Source organism: Tetrao urogallus (assembly GCF_951394365.1).
Source record: "Tetrao urogallus genome assembly, chromosome: 5".
Taxonomy (NCBI): domain Eukaryota; kingdom Metazoa; phylum Chordata; class Aves; order Galliformes; family Phasianidae; genus Tetrao; species Tetrao urogallus.
The window spans coordinates 25,150,419-25,173,405 of NC_136818.1; the positions used below are offsets into that span (position 1 = coordinate 25,150,419).

Below are 22,987 nucleotides of genomic sequence, written 5' to 3' on the forward strand. Positions count from 1 at the left end.
GGCTGCACACTGGCTTAGCGATATAAGTTTGTGCAAATGTGATTTTGTAGTTACACATCACTTTGTTTTTTCAGCAACCTGCCACACCTAGGGGCTGTACCAGAAGACCTGAACCAACAGCAGTGCTCCCACAGCACCCCGGCCCCCTGCAGAAATGTGTCACTGGTGCACAAACTCAGTTGCTGCAGCCAGCAGATGCAGCACACCTTTGTTCTAAGGTAGCGTCACAGGCAGAAACTGAAGCCTTCAACACTGTCAGCGTGGCCACACCCTCGGTTGTAGTTAATTATCTGAAGCATTACCTAATGAAGCTGCTGTAGCAACCAGAACGATGAGGAGCAGCGAGCACAGCAGGCTGGCCACGCAGCCAGGCAGGACAGCAGATCTGAACTCCTGTAATGTAGCAGCGCATGTTGGCTGCAGTTCTGTGCTGTGCTTTTGGTAGCAACAGACTACCGAGCCAGCTTTCAGGTGTCTGCCGGGCAGCCCTGTGAAGGACCAAACACAGGGCTGGCTGGTGAGGCCGTGTGCTTTCAGCTACGAGGCACAGGAGCACGCATCCAGCGGCAGGGCTATCCCGGAGCGGCAGTTTCGATGGCAGGCACGCGATGTGCTAGGAGACGCCCGGTTGCCGTGATACGGCTTGCAGCCAAACTATGCCAGACACCGACAGCGGGTCTTACAGCTCAGCAAACCACATCCACAGAAGAAGAAGCCTCAGTCACATTATCACAAAGCCCCGAACGCCCAGCCGAACGGCACGACGCGGTCACAGCTCGCCAGAGCGGCTGTCAGCGGGGACGGAGCCGGAGGCGGTCGGTTAACGGCGCTGAGCGCTGCGACGGACCTGGCAGGGCCGGGGCTGCCAGCAGCAAACGGGGCAGCGGGAGGCTCGGGAAGAAAACCCGCGTCCGGCGTTTCCCCATGCAAAGCGACAACCAGCGACGCCACAGATACCCCACCCCGTCCCTCCCTTCACCACCCCAGGCACATCGACGTAAGAAAGTGGGAAACAGCGATGTCCAAGGGAGCCCGGCCCGCTGACAGCCGCCGCACCGCCCGGCCCCGCAGCGGGACGCGGCCGGCAGCGCAGCCGGGCCTGGGCCGCTCCCGGCTCACCTGGTGGCGGCGGTTCCTCGCCGCCCACCGCCCGGGTCCCGGGGCATCCCGCGAAAGCAGAGAGTGTGCGTCCCGAGCTCGGCTCCGCAGCCCGCCGACGCGCGCTCCCTCAGCGGCGCCGGCCCGCCGCCATTACCGGACAACGACTGACACGGAACGGCGGCGGCAGCGGCGCGGGGCAGGGCGGGAGCGCCCGCCAAGTCTCGCGAGAACCGGCGCACCGCGACCTCCCCAAGATGGCGGCGTCCCGTCCCGGCGCGCCGCTCTTTACCTCGGCGCCATGTCGTTTGTGGCTCGGCCCGGCCGTCCCGCTCCCGGCTCGCACCGGGTCCGGCGAGCGGCTCCGCTCCTATCTCGGCTGGAGCCCGGGCCGAGCCGGGGGACGGACCAAGGGCGGCGCCGGCTCGGCACTGCCGCTTTCATGGTGCCCGCAGAGCCCACGCAGCGCCGCGCCTGGCCCGGGGCGAGACGGCGCCTGGCTGCGGGCGGGGCGAGGCGGCCCTGTGGCGGGGCTGCTGTGCTGTCAGCGCCGCGAAGGGCTTTTTTCCAACGCGTCCCTCACGGCTTGTATTCTTTCCGTGCCGGTTCGTGCAGAGCGGCAGGGCTCGGTGCCTCGGGTTTGATGCAAGAACGGCACTTTGTCATGTTAACTGCCGCCGTGTTCCTTTGGGCTGCAGCCCAAACTGGGGCACCATCTTCATAAAAATCACGCTTTTTTTTTTCTTGCTTTTTTTTTTTTTCTCCCAAAATGAAAGCAGCTCCGAATGCCAAACTCCCTGTTTCCAAATTTAACAGTTAACCCACATTTCACAAATAGGTCTGAGATGTTATCTGGCTGCAGCAGAATTATTTCCATTGAAGAAGGAAAGTCATTAGAATAGGAGAAAAAAAAAAGAAAATATTCCTCTGGTTATTTTGGGAACGTCTCCTTGAGGGCCTGTCTGCAGCCTCGCCAGACTCCGGTTTCCAGTAATTAGTGTGATGGCTTGATTACAGATGCCAAATTTCTTGGGGGAGCACGGGGGTGGAGCGCTATCTTCCACAGCCCCTAAAGGAGCACTGAAATTACTGGAGATTTTTTTTTCCTTAAGGATTAAACTATTTTTACATAACCCCTCTTCTTGTGAATGGCAAATGTTCTGCATATAAAAATTCCAGTATGGGAACAACACGGGAAAGCAGCCCGAATGCTGAGACCATTGCAGCTGCAGAGCTTGAGCAACTCAGAACTTAATCATGTCACAATTACAGGGTACCCATTGAGCCTTAATTTGGCTCCTTTACATACACAGTCTAATTACAGAGTGTATTTTCCAGAGTAAGCATACCTCCTTTGAAACAAGAGGTAAGCTTGAGATGGCAGTGGAAAATGTTTTTTGTGTTTTTTTCCAGATAAGAGACAAAAATAATTGGACAAAAAGACAGGCACAGCTCTGATGGGAAAACGTGGTAGGGAGTGCCTCATTCCCTCCCAAGTCCTAAAAGAACAAACCTGCACCTTCTAAATGCAGAAGACTCTTTGTACTAATGACAACTTCAGTCAATGCAGGCGATATTACTGCAGCATATGAGAGCCCTGATCACAGAGAAGGGAAATTGCATTATTCCATTCTCCATCATCACCTGGTGTTTGCTTAAATTCAGTCATTAATATTGCTGCCTTGGCAGCCTAGTTAAATTATTCAGCACTTTTGTAATGCATTACCTTTTTAATTATGCTTTTAAACTTAGCTTCTCATTTCTGCTTGGAAGCAGTTCATCTAGTTTCAGGCTCCTTTTCATTTTCAGGCAAATGGGGAATTGCATTAGAATTTTCTCAAACATGAAAATAATTTTTCACCCAGTCAAAATTATAAGGCATTGTTTGTCTACTGCATTTTTTGCTTCTGTACAGCTTCTATTTATTCTCTTTATCCGTGGAACTTAATCATAAAACTTTGCATTACTTTTTTAAAACTCCCTACCAATGGGCATAAAGCTCTGACAGGCAGGTCTTGTGCTAAAAGAAACAAGAGAGAAACTCACAACAAATGCAGTCCCCTTGTGAAATTCTCCAAGATTAGAAATAAGGAGGCCGTTTACCTGCAAACAGCTGCAGCTGGGAGAAAAGGAAAGACTCTCATCCCAATTCAGTTTGATGAACTGCTTGTTACACTGTGAAGCAATGGAGACAGTGCTGCGAGCACTCCCCGGGCGCTGGAAGTGGTGGATGGATACAGTAAGTCAGGGCTAAACAGCCACAATCTCATCTTACACTAACTTTGTTATTGCAGCTTTAAGAGAGAGGTTTGGAAAGTTTTCCACTCCATACTACTATTGCACGCCCCTTCTAAAATTAGAAAAGGGGCAGCTGGCTATTGCAGCCAAAAGAGCTGCTAGTTCCCCCCCTCCCAGCCTCCCTCCCTGCTTTCTTTGACTGGCATGGCTCCCAAGAGCCAGAGAGGAATTTGGGGAAGGGTGCTTCCACCTGTTGAATGTGGTATGAGGTCTTCCAGGCTCTCCATTATAAATCCAACTGTCAGGCACTGACAATAAAACAGGACACAGGACAGCTGTGAGAACCACAGGAAACTTCCCCTCCCCCTTTCCTTCTATATACTGGTACAATTTTGCAGTTTGTCTTACAGCAGCATGAAAAATTGTTCCCCGTGTGATTTGTGCTTAGAAAACAGAAGGGCTCACTACGCATCACTTCAGATTTGTTCTCAGTTTTCCAGCTGGGCTACAGGGTCTTAGCACAGAATCTGGCAAATTGTTCACATGTTGTTGTACATCTCTAAAGCCAGACTTTTTTTTCCAAGTACATAATAGATATTGAGTGTAGCTCTGCTCTATACAGCAAGTACTTGTAAGTCTACCTTAATGGGGAGCTCACCTTGCCTTCTGCACCCAATTTGAGCTGATTTGATTATCAGTTCTAAACAAACACATCTTTCAAAAAAGAATATTGAATCCATGATTTTTTTTCTTAATTTGTGGGGAAAAACTATTCAGAATTCCTCTGCTCAGTGCAGCGCGACTGAAAGCAGGGTGTGAGAGACAAGGTAAAAACAGATGAGGCAGTGCATTGCTCTAAGTCCCTTTTAAACCATGCACTGCTCAAGGCAAAACAGGTATTGCCTTCCTCTAGGTGCACGAAGGCGACAGCAGGAGTTGCAGAAGGCGGCCCACATTCTACTTTCTGCATGCCCTGGCTGCCTGCAGGGCACTGTCACCAGCTCCCTGGCACTTGTATGCTTGCATCAGGAGCAGTTTGCACCGGGATAAGAACCCTGCTGGAGCAAAATCAAGTTTCTCGTTCCTGTGTGCCTCACTCCCATTTTCCAAGCCAACTCACAGCATTATGGAAGATAAGTGTTCTGAAGTGTGCTGTTTGCAAATTGGTTTGACTGGTCCTGCTCCTCTAGAATCACATTTTACCCGAAGTTTATATAATCTAGGTCTACAGAACATAAATCATTCCCTTTCCAGCCTAGGCCTAGGCTCTTCGCTGTCTATAACCACATCTTCACTATCACAGTCTATTTAATTTGCTGTTAACTATTAGGGAGAGGCAGCTTCACAAATGAGATTTCTCTGGAAGAAGCCAAAGTTTCAAAAACATCAACAGGCTCAGTTTACTGCAGGCGATGAAATAAGACATGGAGGGTAACAATCAGCTGCCTGTGAGCAACAGACATACTACTCTTCAACTCCGGCCGAGGAGAAGTTAGTTAAGATCTGCATTAAGTACCTATGGATACTTGATAAGAGCCTTTAAAGGACAAAGCCACAAACTGGACCTACTTCTTCAGCAGTAGGAAGCCTTCTAATTCCAGCCCTTCCCACTCCTCCAGAATGGGCTGTGTGTAGCATTTTGCTTTTAATTTATTTTTCCAGACTAAGCAGCACACCATAGATTTGGAAGTACACCTCACTTTTCTTGCAATTAACAAAAAACCCCACAATTATTGTCTGACACAACACTAAGTAGAACGTTAAGTCTTTAGCTTCAAGACACCTTCCTATTTGGTCTTGAAATAGTAGAACACAGCCCTTTCATCTCATGGGAGACAGCTTTAGAAAAAAACTGAATCACACGTGTTTTATTAGTAATAACAGCATGAATCTCCCACCATTGTGGCATGGCTCAGTCTGCTGAGTTTATCCTTCCCCCCTTCCCCCCCCAAGCTGGTTTTCTTTTCAGACCTGTCCCTAAGGCTGGTCACAGCACACTAACTTGGCACAGCAGAGGTACAGGAATGTGCAGCCAGAAGTGGGCCAACAATGGAATCATCCCTTCAGTCATCTGACTGATATCAGACAAATGAAACAAGTGAACCATATGCTAACTTTGAATCAGAACTGAGAAACAGCACAAGGACACCAAGCATGAGAAAATCCAGAGCTATTACAATTTCCTGAGTTGTGCCCAGTCGGGGAGCAGCCCAGATACTATCAAATACATACATCTGCATCCCAATAGCTATCACTCCACTCAAGTTTCTTGGAGCTCCTAAATTTTGCAGGTGGTTTTATTTTAGGCATCTGTATCTGGTCAAAGGTAAAGGGAACAGTCTTAAATACATGAACAAGGAATTCTGACCACGTAACATTCAACAGGCAAATCTCATGATGTTTATAAAACAAGCAGATTTATTTTTTAATGATTACTGAAGTAGTTTACAATAACATACAAGTAGATATACTATCAGGATACACTCGGAAATAAGTCACAGTTTGTTTTTTTCTTTAAAAAGAAGCATTTGTCCAGTGAAATGTTCAAAATGTAAATGCCACCTTTTTCTTCCTGAGCTACTCTTAAACACAGAACAGCAGCACTTCCATGTCTTTTTACAGTTTGTATTTCGTCTCATTAAAGGAAGAACTGGTATCCAGTGCTGGCTCTCAGTGGTAAACACAACTCCACCACTGGCTCAAACAACCACAGCTGTGTCTCTCCAACTGCACTCTTTTATACACTTCTCTTTTACACACTTCAGGTGATTTTGCTCAATCCCACATGACACCCCAAATCTGTGCTTGCACAAGAAGCCAGACGTTCCAGCATTTCCAAGACGTTCTCCTTGACAACATGACAGCTCAAGGGACTTGTGAGTAAAGGATGGGCCCAGGAACCACTAAGCTCTCAGCTGTTACAAGAAAATGACCTGTTAATTTGAGAGCAGTATTCACACATTCCTTCGTACTCAACACTGAATACGTGCAGACCAATGGTTCAGCAGCATCACTAATAGTAATGAAATGGAAGTGCTGCAATTCACTTTTTTTTTTTTTTTTTTTTTTTTTTACAAAAAATATTTACAACAGAAAGACACATGTTTTTAGTCTGGTATGAGGGATTCTTGGCAGGAGGCACTCTTAAAAATGTATTTTAAAAACACGCCTTGCAAATCTGTTCTTCACTAAAAGCTTATGCAGCAAGCACCAGGTTATACACAGACATGAAAAAAAGACTTGTTTTCTAGTTTACAAGGTACCACAAATAAATACATTCTCTTAATGCAAAAATAATTATCTTCTTAAGGTGAGAAATAATTATGTCTTGCTAAGGTTTTATTTGAAAAGGAGATGTAACATTTAGTACACACATGGTAGACGTTTTTCCTCAATTCTCCCCAAATTTAAAGAGTTGCAGAACTTCTGAAGCAGTGATGCAAAGAGGGGCTGAGGAATCATTTAACTAACATTTACTACCAGCATCAAGGTAATACTTTGTACATCAGCTTTTCTCACTCTCCAAACTGGTCAGAGTAGGAAGAAATTTGAGGAAGAAATGCTGGCTGAAAGATTCTCTGCAAGTCACAAATCTCTCAGGCAATTCTGTCATTTCAAGAAGTCTCCAGAGATAGCTGACATCTATGCTATGATTATATGGATTCATGTCACTTTATCATTGCTAATGTATTACAAGAAAGGTAAATTCTGTCCATTGAAGGTGATAGTTTGTCTCGTTACCTTATCACACGTGATTCTAGCTTTACCTGCCAGCAGAAAAGGCTCTTCAGAGCAAAGCCAACAAGACAACTTCACAAGCAGATGAGTGGCTCTGCAGTGGCACACACTTGCTTCTAATTCCAAGACACCAAACCTGAGTAAGTTACTGAAGGCAACTTACCAAAAACTAGCAAGGTCCTTGCTTGCCTTCTGCAGGTTCTGTTCAGAGTCCCAGTCCCAGCTACTCTAGCAACCCTGCCACCTGATGAAGTTTCTCTGCACAGAAACTGTGTGTGTCTGAGCTCAACAGCCACAGTTCTTCCCTGTTCAGCCATCACACCACATTTTCTGTCTCCTTCCTTTCCAAAGGCCACTCTAAAGCCTGTTATGTGCATCCCTCCATAGAGAAGCTCTTTTCAGGCCAAACAGGCAAGACAAGATGAGAGATACGGCTCCACAATCCACTCAGCTTATCTGTATCTATGCTGTTAAAAGAACCAGGATCATCAGTACTAGTGAACTTGGTCCGAAGGAAATCCCGCACCTTCTCCTCAACTTCTTGAAAGGTGAGGCTTCTTCTCAGCGACTGCTCATCCAGGAGAACTGTCAGCAGAAGAGCCACATCCTTAAATGCTGCATTTTCATGGTCACAGTACTTGTAGAAGATCAGGGTGGAGCCTGCAGGCAGCAGCTCAAAACGATGCACCACTGCTACCTTCTTGCCTTGTCTGAACCCTGAGCTGAGCTCATCATCCACCTCCAGCTTAACAACATCACTGTCCAATACGGCTTTGTCGGCCCCATTAATTTTGATTGTAGTGGCATTCTGGGAGAATGCAAAAGCATTGGCAATCTCATCACTAAGACACCTCAGCGCTTTCTCGGCTTCTCGACCAGCTGTGAACAGTAAGATGGCTGGCTCCAGGTGCAGGTGGGAAGTATTCAGGTGCTTCTCAAGGAACACATGGGTTCTCTTCCACAGATTGGGGTCCTGACTTTGGTATGTATTTCTGAGTTTCTTCATCCGGGCCCGAAATGCTTGTAAAATTTGAGTATTTCTACTTGACAAAGTTGCATCTGGAAGGCTTTGTATTTTAATCCACAGGAAGGCAAACAATGAGATACTAATTAACAGAACAAATAACAAAGTCCATCCCTTGCAAAATCCACTCTGTGATCCATCCTCTATAGAAAAGAGGAGCAAACAACAACAAAAAGAGAAAAAAAGAAAATACAGCAGAAGTTAATGAACTGATTTCACTCTTAAGCTACTGGTACAGTAATGGAAAATAAAAATGTTCTAGTTTAAAAGAGAACCTTCCCGATTTCATTTTTCAGGTTAAAAGTAGTGTTGTGAAATCCTCACTTCTTCAGCAACATAACATGTCGTCATTACAAGTTAATCTGAAAATGCTTCAAAATAACCAAGACACTGGACATTCTTCTGAAAAAGGAGCTGAAAGCTCCACCCTTCCTTCAACCAAATCCTCAATTTAAAGTGGCAAAGCTCACAAAGGTCAAACTTGTTCCTCCATTTAGTTTCTATAGAAAGAACCTGATAGAAAATCTGGCAGTACCAGAACAATTTCCGTTGCTGTTTCTCCCCAATCTTCTTAAGTATAAACATGCATTATTTGTATCTCAAACACAGGTTCTCAATATTCCAGAGAATGCATTCTCAACCAGCTTCACAAAGAAGACAGACAGCAAACAGTGCACAGGAGCACAGTGAGCATCAGAAACTCGGTTTTGGTTGCAAATTAAAACAGCTAAACTAACACGTGTTTGACCTACTGCAAAGCATAAGGCTTGATTCGGTCCCCAGAAAAACCCATAATAAAACAGACCAAGTTCTCTGGCAACAAAGAACTTATACTACATTGTTGGAGATTTTGTGGGGGTTTTTTGTGTTTTGTCTTTTAATGTCCTAACCTTCAGCAGGACAGCAACACAACAGCTATTAAATAATACCACCACTAGGTCTGCCTCAATTTTAATTGCAGGGCAAACCTTGTAGACAGTACAAATGGAAGATGTTCAAATAGTGGTGAAAACACTTCCCATCCATCACACAAGACTCTTCCCTTCTTTAGTACTGAAAACACACGGCCGTGAGCAAGGCATTGGTTCTGTTAAGGATGCTCAGTTTGAGCAAGCCAGCGAGTGCTTAAAATAATGCACGTAAGAAATAGAAGTGAAAGCAGAAGTCTTACTTTTGGCCAAGTGCTGTGACTGCTTCCCTGTGCTGGGCCGATCTCGGAATTTACTTCTGCCTGTCAAGATTAAGAAAGGAACATGAGAAAAATATACAATCATAGCCAATCTTCCAGTGGAGAGAGGGCTTACAGTCTTACTGTAACCAGGGATATGCATTCTCCAGAAACCTGCAACACCTAGGAAGGGTCACATTTCCTTCTCCAAATCTAATTTCTGTTCAATTAACAATAGCAAGTTGGCATGGTGCCAGTAACTTCAATGCAGGTTGAAATGCAGGCCTGTTATCTCAATCAGATCACAGCCCCATATTGTGCACCAATAACTGCTGGGGCTTCAACTTAAAATATACTATTAGTCTATTGATCTAAATGGGTTCGGACAGCAAAATACTAGAGACATTATCCATCAAAGAGTGTTATGAGCAACTTTCCCAAGACCTGCATGAATACAGTGCAATTATTGGTCAGCATGTTTTCTTCATTTAGTCTGTTAATTAAGAAGATGTGAGAATTTCTGGCTCCTTGAAAGCTAAAGCAACTGGTTTCAAAGCTGAAGGCTCCTTAGTAACATATAACCAAATCCAGATACTGTCAATGACACTACTGAGAATAAACTGAACAAACACACTCTGCAGTGGTTACTTCAAGAACATCAAAATAAATGCAACAGCCTTGCTTCTGTATGAATGTAATGACAGTGGGTGCTAAAAGCAGTTCTGGTTTAAGCCAGAGCCTGAATGACTAAATGAGCAACTCTGTTCTGCAACTCTCTGACACCCTCAACAGGGCACAGGCAGACCCTGTCGAGCAGTCTCCCAAGAGAAAAAGCCAACAAACATCAACCAACACACACACGAAGAAAACAAGCAAGCAAACCACTGAAAAACCCCATCTCTCATCCAAAAGCACAAAAATCTGTAACAAGGAATTGGTCTTTAGATGAACAGGCTTAAGTTGGCCAGCACAGAAGAAAGCTGTTCCTCTGTATCAGACAGCTAGTTCAAACCACAACAGGCCACCGTTACCCCGGGAAGGCTTACGGAGGAAGGTGACTTGTGTACATCCTGATCCACTGATCACTGAGAATGAAGGTTGTGTTCTTTCCCTCAACCCCACAATACGCCTGCTCAGTGCTCTGCACTTAGTGAATGCCCCATGAGTCAACCCAACTCAGCCAAAAATCAAAAAAAAGTGAGGGGGGAGGGGTCATTTTCTGTTGGGTGAGCAAGTGGAATAACTGATAAAATAGAAAAGTCCAGCTCTGGAACAGAGCAGCTTCTCCAGCTTCCGTGTGGGCCTGCCTCCTGACCCCTGCCCAGACAAAGAGTTAAAAGGCACAAGAAAAATACTAGCAGAAGAAAGGAAAAGAATTCTGTAGCATTCTCGTATTTACAGGGAAGGACTTGGAATCTATTTTTCCACTTACTCTGTGATTTTGTAGAATGGTGCTCTTGAGTTTTCTCAAAGAAGTCAGCCTTACTTTCTGAAACCAAAGCAAAAATTATAAATGAAACTGTGACTGCATCCGAGTTTACAACAGTAAGATGCTTCCAACACATGTTTAGGTCTTGCAAGGACTTCTTCGGAGCTTATCAGGGAAGGAGTACACAGCGTACTGCCAAACTACTCACATGAGCCTCTCAGACCCCTCTGTAAAGGAAGAAAGCTACCACATCTAACAGGAAGGGCCTGCCACTTGCTTCACACCTATCTTTTGTCAGCCTGCGCTCACAATTGCTTTCAGGCTTCTCCCACAAGCAGCGAATTTAGCTGGGTGATTAAACAATTACTGATTAAATGAATTTCAAGCCACTCCCTGATTCTTCAAGCAGTTAGCTACCAGCTCCCCCAGGTCCCCCTCCCAAAACAACATTTTAAACATCTTCATCCATTCAGGTTTCAGCTCAACTCCTCCTTCAGTATCATTTGAGTACAATTAAGCAATCATTTATTACATCACAAGAAAGGCATGGACAAAACTAGCGCTGTTACCTTTAAGTGGTGTATAAACATTAGGCTGATCCCCTGCTGAATACTTGTGCTCAGTTACATCATAATCATTCACTTTTTCCTTTGCTGGGCTCTCTGGAAGGAAGGAAGCTGAAGAGCCACCTGTTGGGTAAGAAAAGAGAGATAAAAAGAGGCCTGATATAATCTCAGTATGACTGGTGCTCATAACATCACAAAAACAATGGACGAGATACAGTTTTAGAATGTATATGAACTATGTTTGTGTTTTTCTGGTTACGATCTCCCAAGCGTTACTTTCTTGACACCAAAAAGCAACTAAGAATTGAAAAGCTTATGGCACATTGGAATCCTCTGCAAACACAGCTGTCCATGCTGCCACACAGATTTATTTTGATTTATTTATTTCTTTTTTAAAGAGCTTTTAGCTTAAAATCAGTTCAGAGCATAACACCACACGCTGCTTCTCTCCAGGGCACCCACATCCCTCACTGAACCCCTCAGGGAACTCTCAGGCATCAACCCACACCATCAATGTTTGTCCAACCCCGCAGCCACTGAGAGGCCAAAACCCAACTTAGCACTGCCAACAGAAAGAATAAAGTCCAGTAAGGTGGCAGAAGCTGCAAAGCAAAGGTCAGGGCCGGCTGACCAGTCAAAAGAGATGCTCACAGGAAAAAAAAGAGGTTTGAAAAGATGAAGCCATGTTTAAGGCTGCCAAACAGACGCAGCATCGCACTACGCAATGCCACCACCTTCCTGCCATCCCACCCAGGCTGCCAGAAGGAAGCTTCAGCTCAGCGGGCGACCGAACTCGGGGGCAGGGGAGCAGCAGGACAGGGACTCACCTGCCGCCCTGCAGGCGCGGATCGGGGGCCGGGTGAGGCTGCCCGGGCTGCCGAAGGACGGCTCACCTCCTGCAACGAGATTCCGCTTCTTGACTCCGTTATCAAAACTCTCCGCCCGCTTCCCCAATCCGCCCGCCCGCCCCATTCCGCGCCGCCCCACCGCGCCCTAAACCGCAAGATCCACTGCGCTACGCCCGCCCGCGCCGCTCACCCTCCGGCGCCCCACCAGAGTCGGGCTCGGCCTCGGCCGCGAACCGGGGGCTCTTCCGCCTGTGCTTCAGCTCCGGAGCGTGCGGCGGAGCCTGCTCCTCGCCGTCCTCCATCATCCCGTCCTCTGCTCCGCGCTGCACCGAAGCTGCCGCCTTTCCGCGGCGGAGGCGGCTCCGCCAACCTCACTTCCCGAGGCGGGGAGAGCTCCGCGCCCGCCGCTTCCGCGTCACGTGGGACAGCGCACGGGGCGCGCAGTGCGCCGCTTTATTTCCGGCCGTGCCCGACGTGACGCGGAAGTGGCGGGCGCGGGGTTGGGCGGATCGACGGGGCGGTGCGGATCGACGGGGCGGTGCGGAACGCTGCGACCTTAACGGAGCTCTGCAGCTCCTGTCCGCTGTGTCCATCATGCTGTTCTTTACCTGTGGCCAGAAACAAGTCAAATACACCTTTGGCCAGGGTGCGAGATGGATGGCACCCAAGAGCAGAACCCTGGGGGAGATGATGTTCTATGCAGATTCTGACCTTGGCTTCTTGCATCGCAGGGAGCGCAGCTCGCTGTAGATAAGTCACTTAGGCTTTTTCCTTTACGCTTTGCCGTTCTTCCTGTTTTTACAGCCCTCTGCTGCATCCGGTGAGAGATTGTTCACGACAAAAGAATTTGCTGAGTCTGTCTAGAAGGGAGATGGACTCTGTCCCCTGCACCTACAGAGGCTTTGTGGTTAACAGAGGGAGCTGCTGCCTGCTTTGCTGCAGGAGGGGGAGCAGGGCATCCACTGGCTGTTCCCAACCAAAGGAATGCAAACAGAATGGCACACAGGTCCCCTTCTGGTTTTAACATCCCTTAGTGTGCTAGCCTAGCCTGGTCACTAGGTGTATATCCAGACACTCTCTCAGTCCTGCTTCTCAGCAGGACAAGGGGAGAAGATAAGAGGAAAAATAAGAATCAGTGCTCAGGATAAAAGCCAAATCTGCTAATAGAAGCAATGAAAAAATCAATTACTCTATAAAGCACAGCACTGTATTTGCTGCCACAAAGAGAGAGATCTCCATCCCATCCAGACCCTTGTATGTCCCTCATACTCCAGCTCTGGGTGTGGGAGCACAAAGAGCAGACCATGGAACAGGTTTTGTTCACCTTAGTGACACCTTCCATTGCGAAGTACAACTCCACCAAGTCCTGCACTGGCTGTTTATGAACCTGGTGACCAGAAATAAGTTTGATCCTTTCTGACACTCTGCCTTCATTGCCCGAGTGCCAGTAAGGACTGAAGATCTCCTGTACACAGAATTAAAAATGTTATTTCTTTAACTCCCTTGAACTTGACCTACTATCTGGTGCGTAGGTGTCTAAAGTTCTGGCAACAAAGGGTTTGGTGAACAACAGCTCCACCAGCCTTCTGCTCTCCAAACTGAAGAGCTCCAAATGCAGCCTCAGCTGCACCACTCCAGTTGCTGTTCCTCGTGCTTTGTTTCAGCCATTTGGTGTTGGGCTGTATTGAGGGTGTTTGTATACAGGTTGTATACAGGTTGTAGCCTGATCTGGGGGGCTGCACCCTCTTGCCCTTGCACTGATACCTTTGCCTTGGTGTGATGTTCCCACGTCACCAGTTCCTATGAAATAGGTCCTGGGGCAGGGGGTAGAAAAGATGGAACATATCTATCCCATGTAGGCACAGCAACATGTATTATCATTTTGTCCAAAAGAATTGCTCAAACATATTTAAACACAGCACAGAAATCCAGTATTCAGAAGTACAGCCCTGAAGGTTAATATGGAATGCTCCAGCAAACAGTCCTGCTGACAGAGATGCTGCTTCTTGGGGAAGAGGTGGCCGCGTTGGAGAGGAAGGAGGAAAACTACAGCTCCCAGCAGCCTACCCGGGCATGTGAGGAAGGGCAGGGTTCACCTTTGCACCCACAGCGGAGGATTCAGAGTGTATTCAGGGAAAGGACTCTTCAGCCAGCCCCAGGGCAAAGGCAAGCCCCAGGGCCATTGCTGGCCACCTCGCTGCTTCTAATTGCCTCCCTGACAGGCTCCAGCCCTGCCTGGTAAGTGTCCGAAGGCACGTCATCTTTGTACTTCCTTATTCTGCAAGCGGAACAGTGCCGGGAGGGGAGGGACAGGAGCCAGGCTGAGAGAGCCACACTCTGCACCCATGCACTCCTAATTCTTGCAGTAGCAAGAAAACTGAGCTACAGAGGCAGCCCGGAAGGAGGATAGGGGGGGAGGGAAGATGCCCCTCCAGCTGGGAATCAAGATCTTTGGTCTGCTTGAACTCATCTTCGGCAGGGAAAGTTTCTAATGAATTTTCCACACTGCCTGTCACTGGTTGGCTGGCAGGCATTGCACACTGTGAGTTCATGGCATACCGTAACGGTTACATGCACTCATTTTCCTGCAATGAAATTAACTTCGAGGAGAGGGAGGAGCCTCCCTTTCCACCATGAATCACTGCGGCTGTGTTTGCTCTTATCAGGTCTACAGGCATTCAGCTGCAGTTCCTGAGGCCGAGGCGGGATGGTGGCCCTGCCAGGGGTAGGACTTGTTCAGTCACCCCACCAGGGGGGAGACGAGTCCCTGGACAAGCAAAGGAGAAAGTGAAGCAAAACAGTGCTGGGACTCCAAGGGAGAAAAGAAATGGAAGAGAATTCAAGTGTGGGTCTGCCCGGAGGTAAGTGAAATCTATGCTTGCTCCACTTCCTGGGAAAATCCCATTGCAAAAGGACTTCAACACTAACAATGGAAATGGAAACCAAAAAAAATCTAAGAAAAATCCACTCTTCTCCAGGCAACGTAGTAGCAGGTTACTTTCAGTTTTGTATTCCTATCAGCAACAGGTTTAGACTTTGTGTTTGGGATGCAACTCAAGAAGGGCCGAAGACAGAGTTCAGGCTGGGAGAGCTTTCTTCCTGGTATCCCAGTGCTTTGTCATGGGAAATTGCTTTGTAATGCAGTGTGCAGAGAGAACACCTCTGGGCCAACAGCCCAGTGTAATCAGGTAGAGCAGCTCCCACTGGTACTGCTGTGCACAGTAGGTGGCAGTGACAGAGTCACTTCCCTTGGGTTACCAATCAAGGAGGAGGAGGTTCTGCTGCACAAATGTATCTTAAGTGCACCTGCAGAAGGAATTTCAGAGTTTACAACAAATATGCTTCCAATGAAGAAGTGAGTCTTCACAAGGTTGTATCTACCAGGTAGGGATGAGGTGGTTCAGCTCAAGTGCGGGCTCTTGATCCGCAGATCCAAACTCTGCACAGCTCAGAAGCCAAAAATTGATAGGCATTAAATAATAAGACAGTTTTCCACCACCTAGGGACGTAAAACCTACAGAGGAGGCAGGGCAAGGTACACTTCTTGTACCCAACTTGAATAGCAGGATACTTCTTGGTTCCTCGCATTTCAGTTCCTACCATGTGCTTCCATTCTCTGGTATCTTCTCTTGCACCGGAGCATTTCAGTGATAGCTTGATGCTATCTATAATCTAGGGTTGGCTTCCAAGGCAGCTATTGCACAGACACCACCATAATTGTTATGACCAGTATTGAACAACAGCCTTAGAAATGGTTTGAGTCTATTATCTTAGTTTACTAGCCTAGGAAAAACCACTTTCTGGGGAAGAAGCGGTAACATACCCTCCATGTAATGAAGGGACTGCCACCCCCATAGAATGGTGTGCACAAGGTCTGCCTAAGATAGACTTACCTTTCAGCATAGTGGCCTCTAGAGTGCTGTGTTGTTTTTCTTTAACCACAAGTGAAAAATGTTGATAACAAACCAGTGTTTTGACTGCTGCAGAACAGTGCTTGTACAGGCTCAAGGTTTTCTCTTTCTCCCAAGAAGTAGACTGAGATGGGCCCAAATTAGCTGAAGGGATGTTCAATGCACTGTAATGTCATGCTGAACAATACAACTGGGGTAACGGGAAGAAAAAGGTGGGATGGGGTTGATTTCCAAAGTAGCCATTATCTGGAGACTCTCCAGTCATCAGCCCGCTTGTGTGAGAAAGTGAGTGATTGCCCTTGCATCACTTAGGATCCCAATCCCCATCCTTCACTTATTTAAGTGTCTCTATCTCAAACTATGTGTATTCCAACTTTTGGTTACCCCAGGTGCCCAGCTGCATCAAGGCCAACCCACCACACACTGCTGGTAAGATCTGAGCATTAAAAGTGCTTCAAGTTTCTGGTATTGGACAGATCAAAGGACATAGAGGATTGCATCTCTGAAAGTGACTGCTCATTGTGTGGCTACCACTACAGCCAAGACAATGGAGTACTCTGTGTAAACATAAGGCACTGTGATTCACTGGTGATGATGGCTGGCCATGGTAAACTCTCCCCCAGAGCAGCTTGTGTAGATGTATCTGAAATGCAAGAACTGGGAGTTTTAGTAGGGTGGTAGTAAAGCGCTGGATGTTCTTATCTCCTGCATGGCTAACTGAGCTCGTGAACTCTGATCCCAACAGCTGGGCCAGCCCAAGAGGAGGTGGAGAGCACAGCCAAGCATCCTGTACACCAAGAACCTCCCCAAGAATCTCCTGAGCACCAAGTGACCAGCACATGGCCTGAGACCTCCTGCAAACCAGAGGAGGACACTTTAGTGTGTAAGCCACCAGCTGCTCATGGGGGAGAGGTGGCTCTGACGGAGTCAGATAGCCCCACAGTGGAGTCTCCTCAGGAGACTCAAGTTCCTCAGGAAACTGAAGTATCACTGGAAGAATCTGGGGAGACAAAAAATGATGTATCAGAAAGATCTCAGGAAGAAAATGAGTTGGACAGAGGTGAGTCTCGCCCCATCTGTGTGTACTGCATTTCCAAAATGCTGAGAAACGGAGCCTTTCCCTAGAGGGGGCAGAACAGGAGAAAAAATACTCGTTTCTTATGCTGAAAGAAACTAAGCATAGGTCTGTGAATTTCATTCCTTACAGCCAGGCTGATGCAAAATGAAATGGACTATGCAGGACACAACCACGGCCTCCAGGAAGCCCAGGAGGACCAGGAGACAAGCAGGCAGTGTGAAAGCTCCGACACAGCAGAGGAAGATGCTTTATCAAGAAGCAAGTCATTGAGCTCTGACAGCAAAATGACACGTTCAGATCTGAACGCCCCAGAAGATGTCACCGAGGGCCTCTTGGTGCAGGAGAGTACCAGTGCTCCTCTCCTGGACCAGGAGGCAGGAGAGCACACAGAGCAAGTGACACTGGAGAGTGACTACTCAGGCATGTTAAGGAGCAGGCACGGGACTAAAGGTGAGCTGGTGGTTGCACACTGCTGCTGCTCGATCGTGCACATGCCTTTGCTTTGCTTAGGTGCTGGAATACAGTGAGATTCCTAGTGCCTGTTGTCAGTTCTTTTAGAGTCAAGCAAGAAAGAAGGTATTTGCTACTCAGCACAAAGTTAACAGGCTCCTCTTTGTCTCTTTCCCCTTTGCTTCTGTTCTCTTTTCAAAAGCATGAAACTATGCTGAATCTTTCTTCTTTTCCTGCCCAAAAAGCAAAGAGAGACAAGACTTCCCAAAGCAGCATTAACTTTAACTCTTTCCCACAGCTGGGAGTTCCAGGATGATTTGTTGTATTTCTCATAACTACCCAATTGAGCTGTTCTCTCAACAGCAAATAGAAAATGTATTTCTCTCACTGTAGGACATGCAGCCCCACAACCAGAGGCTCAGCGCTGCTTGCAGAACATCAGTGCTCAAAACACAGAACAGGAGAAACCTACAGAGTCCCTCTTAGTGAAAGGTGAGGAAAAGGAGCTTCCCTTGTGCATTTCTCATCGACCAGAAGGCCCCGATCCTCCAGGAACAAGTAATGAAGCACATTTAACTTTTCTTCTCTCTCATGACCCTTCACAGTCTTTTCTGAAGGTTTGAGGGAACCATTGCTCAGCAGATACTACAGACTTGGGGGAAACAGGTCACAGATAAAAAAAAGCAATCCATGCCCTTAAAGAGAAGCCCAGTTTGACCCAATCTGTACCGTGCATTTCTCCTGGCAGAAAGAGATCCTGGGAACACCAGCAGTATCTGAGCCCCACTGTTCTCCTTTCTGGACACCAGGGTAGTCCTTGTTCACCCAGCATAACTAGGAGGAAGGCAGCAAACACAATAGCTTAGCTGGATCAGCCACCTCCATGTGTGGAGGCAGGTGCTCCAAATGGTCATGAACCTTAAAGAAAACAGATGAAGTGGGGTAAGAGAAGAAAGTTTGTGGGCTGCTATAATTTCAGTTGGTGTTTTGCCTTGCAGCCGGGAGGCTGTAGCCTTGCCCTTGTCTGTGGAGCTGTAGCCCCACCAGGTGGTGTGAAGTAGCATGGGTTCTACAGTATGGAGCAAGTGGTTTCTTCACTATTCCTGTGACCCCAGAGAGTGCCAACCAGAACCATTTTCTTGTCCTAGCAGGGAAGGTCAAGGAAGGTATAAACAGAGGGTTGCCATGGGTTGCTTGGGACTGACTTCCCTGTTTGCATCTCTTCCCTGTTGAGCAGGACTTGTCGTTCTGGGCCTCGTATTTCTTGGCTTCTGCATATTCTGCTTCGGCAACCCAACCGCCAAATCCCAGCCAGCCCCCAGGAACCCCACGGTGGAGGCCTTCCTGTCCCAGTTCAACCAGCTACAGGACAGGTTTCCAGGGCAGAGTCCCGACCTGTGGCTTCGCAGTCGCAAGTTCCTGCAGAAGCACCTCAACACATCCCAGCACACGCAGCCGGCCATCATCATCTTTACAGCCGCCCGCAAAGGCGAGCGGACCTTGCGATGCCTTAGCACCCGTGTAGCTGACACCTATTCTGCTGCCCTGCGTGCCAGCACAGTGCAGATCGATGGCAAGGATAAATCCGGGCTCCAGAGCGACCAGGCCAAGCTGGAGGTGGACTCAGAGCTCAGCTCAGCTTTCCAGGCCGGGGACCGTGCTGCGGTGATACACCACTTCGAGCTGCTGCCAGCGGGTGCCACCCTCATCTTCTACAAGTACTGTGACCACGAGAGCGCTGCTTTTAAGGATGTGGCCCTGCTGCTGACCGTGCTGCTGGAGGAGGAGATGCTCGAGACCCACATCAGACTCCAACAGGTGGAAGAGAGGGTTCGTGACTTCCTCTGGGCCAAGTTCACCAGTGCCAGGACTCCCAGCTCCTACGACCACATGGACTCTGACAAACTGAGCGGGCTGTGGAGCCGCATCTCCCACCTGGTCCTACCGATCCACCCAGTGCAGAACATCGAGAAGTGGGGCTGCCACACCAAACCCTAAGGGCTTGCCAGAGCCCCAGAAAGGGTTGGAAAGCCAGCCTCAGAGCAGGTGGAGACAAAAATGAATGAAGAACTTACTTTGTTTAACACCAGTGCTGCGTAGAATTCTCTACAGGTTTTTTTTTCCTGTACCTTTTTGGAAGAGTTCAACAGGTAAAAACTGATCCAGGCCTCCTGGCCAACTGAAGATAATAATAGACTATATGCTTCCTTCTGACAGGTGGGAAAAGCTGATATTTTAGACTGCTAATTGCACAGGAGCACGTTGCAATGCGGGGATGCAGGAAGGAAAAACTGCATGTTGCAGGAAGTAGAACAAAGCAAGGTAAAACTCACTAAACCCAACATTTGGAAGTCATGCTTCAAAAAGAAAATAGATTTGCTACCCAAGAGTTTGACCAGCCAGTCCTGGTACATCTCCACTGACTGATTCACACCTAAAGACCAGATCCTAAATTCAGAACGTGCAAACAAATCTGCAGTCCAGAAATTCCTCAAGCACCAATGACAAAAAATGTTAAGCTATCAGCATTTAAACACTACACAAAACAGGGAATCCCATGGAGTGACCATTCTGAAAGCAGAGAACAAGGAAACACAAAACACTTTGTTGTCACTCTGATGGTGTGAAGCCCCGAGGCAAAGGAATGAATAATATGGTTTAACTTAATGCTACCTCTTAAAAAGTTCACTCTTGATCCATTTACCACCACAAGGCGACAAGAATCTCTTTGGGCAGATGCATCAGCTTTGGTCCTACATGATTCCTTTTCACCCAGATCTGATGGAAGCCATCGGAAGTGTTTCTACATCATTTGCCTGCACAGAGGGGAGCCCTCAGGGTCGGGACAAGAGCAAGCTGACAAAACACCTCCGTGAGCCATTCCATGGCCTTTCCAGGGCCCCTGGAAAAGCCCCCTTCATGGAGATTGAGAGTGTTTGCAGACCAGCAGTTCCCTGCCTTGCTTTCCCTAGTTCTGCCTGCCTCTCCCCAGCTTTTATTGATGAATGTAGATGATAATACTGATACTTATTTCAAGCCATGTGAGACAGCACACCAGGTCCTTGCCACCAAAGGTACTTTTGCCTTCCCGCCAGGCAGGTGATACTCCAGCTAATGTCAGAGCAACGAGGAGCAGACTGATACTAAGTGGTAAAGAACAAATCCTATGGCATTAACACCCCAAATCCTTAACTAAGCAGGATGGATTCTTACCGTGCCTCCTCTGCACCCCAAGAAGAGAAATCCTGGTCCTGTACAGTCTCCTACACGGTCCTCCTACACACTGAATTGCTGCAGGAGTGCTGGGGCAGAGCTGCTAACTCAGGGAACACCTGAGGGCAAGCACAGGTTGAAGTATCTACTGTAACCTAGCAGCCAGCCCCAGGTGTCAGCCCATTGTGCCTACAATCATGGCTACTGGAGACGGAGCAGCTGGAGCAAAGCATGTCTTGCTTTTGTATGGACAACAGAGACTGAAGCCTTGCAGAGGCAGAAACTACACCTGAGCAAGACACAAATCAAGAACAGTATGCTGTTTATACAAGCAGTCCACCCAAGTGCTCCAGACCCCTGTGCTGGCCTATGGTGTCTTGCTGATCTGCTCCACTGATGGCTCAGCCATCCACCCAGTGCCTGAAATCACCACCTGAATCTTCTGTCCTCCCACCACGTGCCTTGCTTCTCCTGGGAGATTCTGTGGCCATTGACTTGGAGGAAGGGACAAAGAGAGGGAAGAGGAAAGGGATGCAATTTGAACCAAAGAGCAGACGTTTGATTTCTTTACCATGCTGGTCACATGAAGATGAGATCCAGGAGTGCTGCAGCACTTTATCCACTACCCCAGACTTACTGATGTTTATCCCCCACGGCCAACAGGGAGCTGAGTTACCCTTGCAGCGTTGGCCAAGGATTACACATGAAGCATCCTGTTGCAGAGGTTTTTACCATGCCAAACACAACTAGACGTGCTACAGCCCAGCATCAGCAGAGCAGCTCTAGGCGTGATTTTATACAAGATGTAGGCAAGATGCTGGGTGCTTCCTCCTCTTCCTCATTTTTATTGTTGCTCACTACTTTGGTAACAAAAAACACTGTTTCTGCTCTTCATGGTTAAGTATTGGCGCTGATGTAAGAACTGGTGAAGCATTAATCGTGTTCATATTTTGAGAGAAATCAGTATTTTAAAGTTATCTCACTACCAGTTTTATATACCGTGTGAATAATGCATAGTCAGGGTATGCAGTGGCAACTTCATGCTGCTTGGGTACCTCGCTGTAAGCATCACCCAGCAAAGCTGTTCTAATACAGATACATTTTTATGACCTTTTAAAGACCAAATGAAAAAAAAAAAAAACCCCCAAAAAAACCAACCCTGCTTGCTTCTGAAACAAGACTTCTATTTAAAAATAAATGAGATCGTGAAAGAGAGCAGCAAAGTGAGGCTGAGCCTTACTGTATTCTGTTCTTTTCTCTAGCTTGTTTCATAATGCAGAAGAGCTGATCATATTGGACAAAGATTTATTTAGGTCACGTCTGTAATTCTGCAAACAAAGTGAATACTTCTCTCAATTGTTTGGGACAAACATAGGCAGCCTTTTAGCTAAGCCCAAAACTAAGAACAAACCCATAGAGGAATGCTTCAGTTCAACCCAGCTGCTAAATGCAACTCCAGCTGAAACACGCTGGGGTTTGCAAAACACTCCATTGTAATACTGAAACTGAAACCCACTGGCAGCAGAAATATTTTAGAAACCAAATATTTCTCATTTCAACACTGTACTCGTGGAGGAAAAAAAAATTAGTCTGTTCCACACAATTTCACAACACCTCTGCACATCCTCATTTTAACATTTGTGCTGAATTATCTCGCTCAGCCCTGGCCTAAACAGAGAGCATTTTTTTGGTCTCGCCTCTGAATTCAGAAGTCTCCCAGAACAGCCAAACTCCTGCTGGGCTCCCAGAGCAGCTCTGGCTGGAGGAGAGCATTGGCTTTGTATGTTCCCCCCCCCCCCAGATGCTGTGCTTGTTGTGTCGTGTGTTCTCTGCACACAGAGAAATGACCTTTGATGCACATTGAGCGAGAGCCCCCTGCAAGCTCCCCAAACCTCCCTCCTGCACCCTGGAGTCGCTTTGGGTGCGTCAGTGCTGAGAGGTTGCAGGACACGAGGATCTATGTGGGTTTGCAGGGTGGGAGGTACCGGGTCTGTCCTTGCACTGAGCCCCATGCAGAGCAGGAACACAGCCGTGTTTTTGGAGGGAAGCAGAGGAGGGCGGAAGGTGTCCCTGCAGCACTAATTTTGCAGGCAAGGATGTGCTGCAGCAAAGTGCTCGACGACTCTGAAAATTACCTCGAAGCTGCTCAGCTGAGGGGCAAAATCAGTTCTGAAAGCTCAGGCTGGACTGTACCTACATCTCTTTGCACTCAGTAAAGCTGGAAGG

The 22,987-nt window shown here is 47.6% G+C and overlaps 2 protein-coding genes across 2 annotated transcripts; one reads left to right on the forward strand and one right to left on the reverse strand.

Annotated features, from left to right (window-relative positions):
- Window positions 1-7,441: 7,441 nt before the first annotated feature.
- Window positions 7,442-12,414, reverse strand: LOC306946756 (torsin-1A-interacting protein 1-like; the record flags this gene model as incomplete). Its single annotated transcript, XM_079535859.1, has 6 exons — window positions 7,442-8,241; window positions 9,270-9,329; window positions 10,699-10,755; window positions 11,265-11,384; window positions 12,089-12,157; window positions 12,300-12,414. The coding sequence occupies 6 exons, from the start codon at window positions 12,412-12,414 to the stop codon at window positions 7,442-7,444; spliced, it is 1,221 nt and encodes a 406-aa protein (XP_079391985.1).
- Window positions 12,415-14,936: 2,522 nt separating this feature from the next.
- On the forward strand, window positions 14,937-19,546 carry TOR1AIP2 (torsin 1A interacting protein 2; the record flags this gene model as incomplete). The annotated part of the gene is made up of 5 exons (XM_079535969.1): window positions 14,937-14,970; window positions 16,766-17,080; window positions 17,228-17,548; window positions 17,942-18,106; window positions 18,786-19,546. The coding sequence occupies 5 exons, from the start codon at window positions 14,937-14,939 to the stop codon at window positions 19,544-19,546; spliced, it is 1,596 nt and encodes a 531-aa protein (XP_079392095.1).
- Window positions 19,547-22,987: the final 3,441 nt, after the last annotated feature.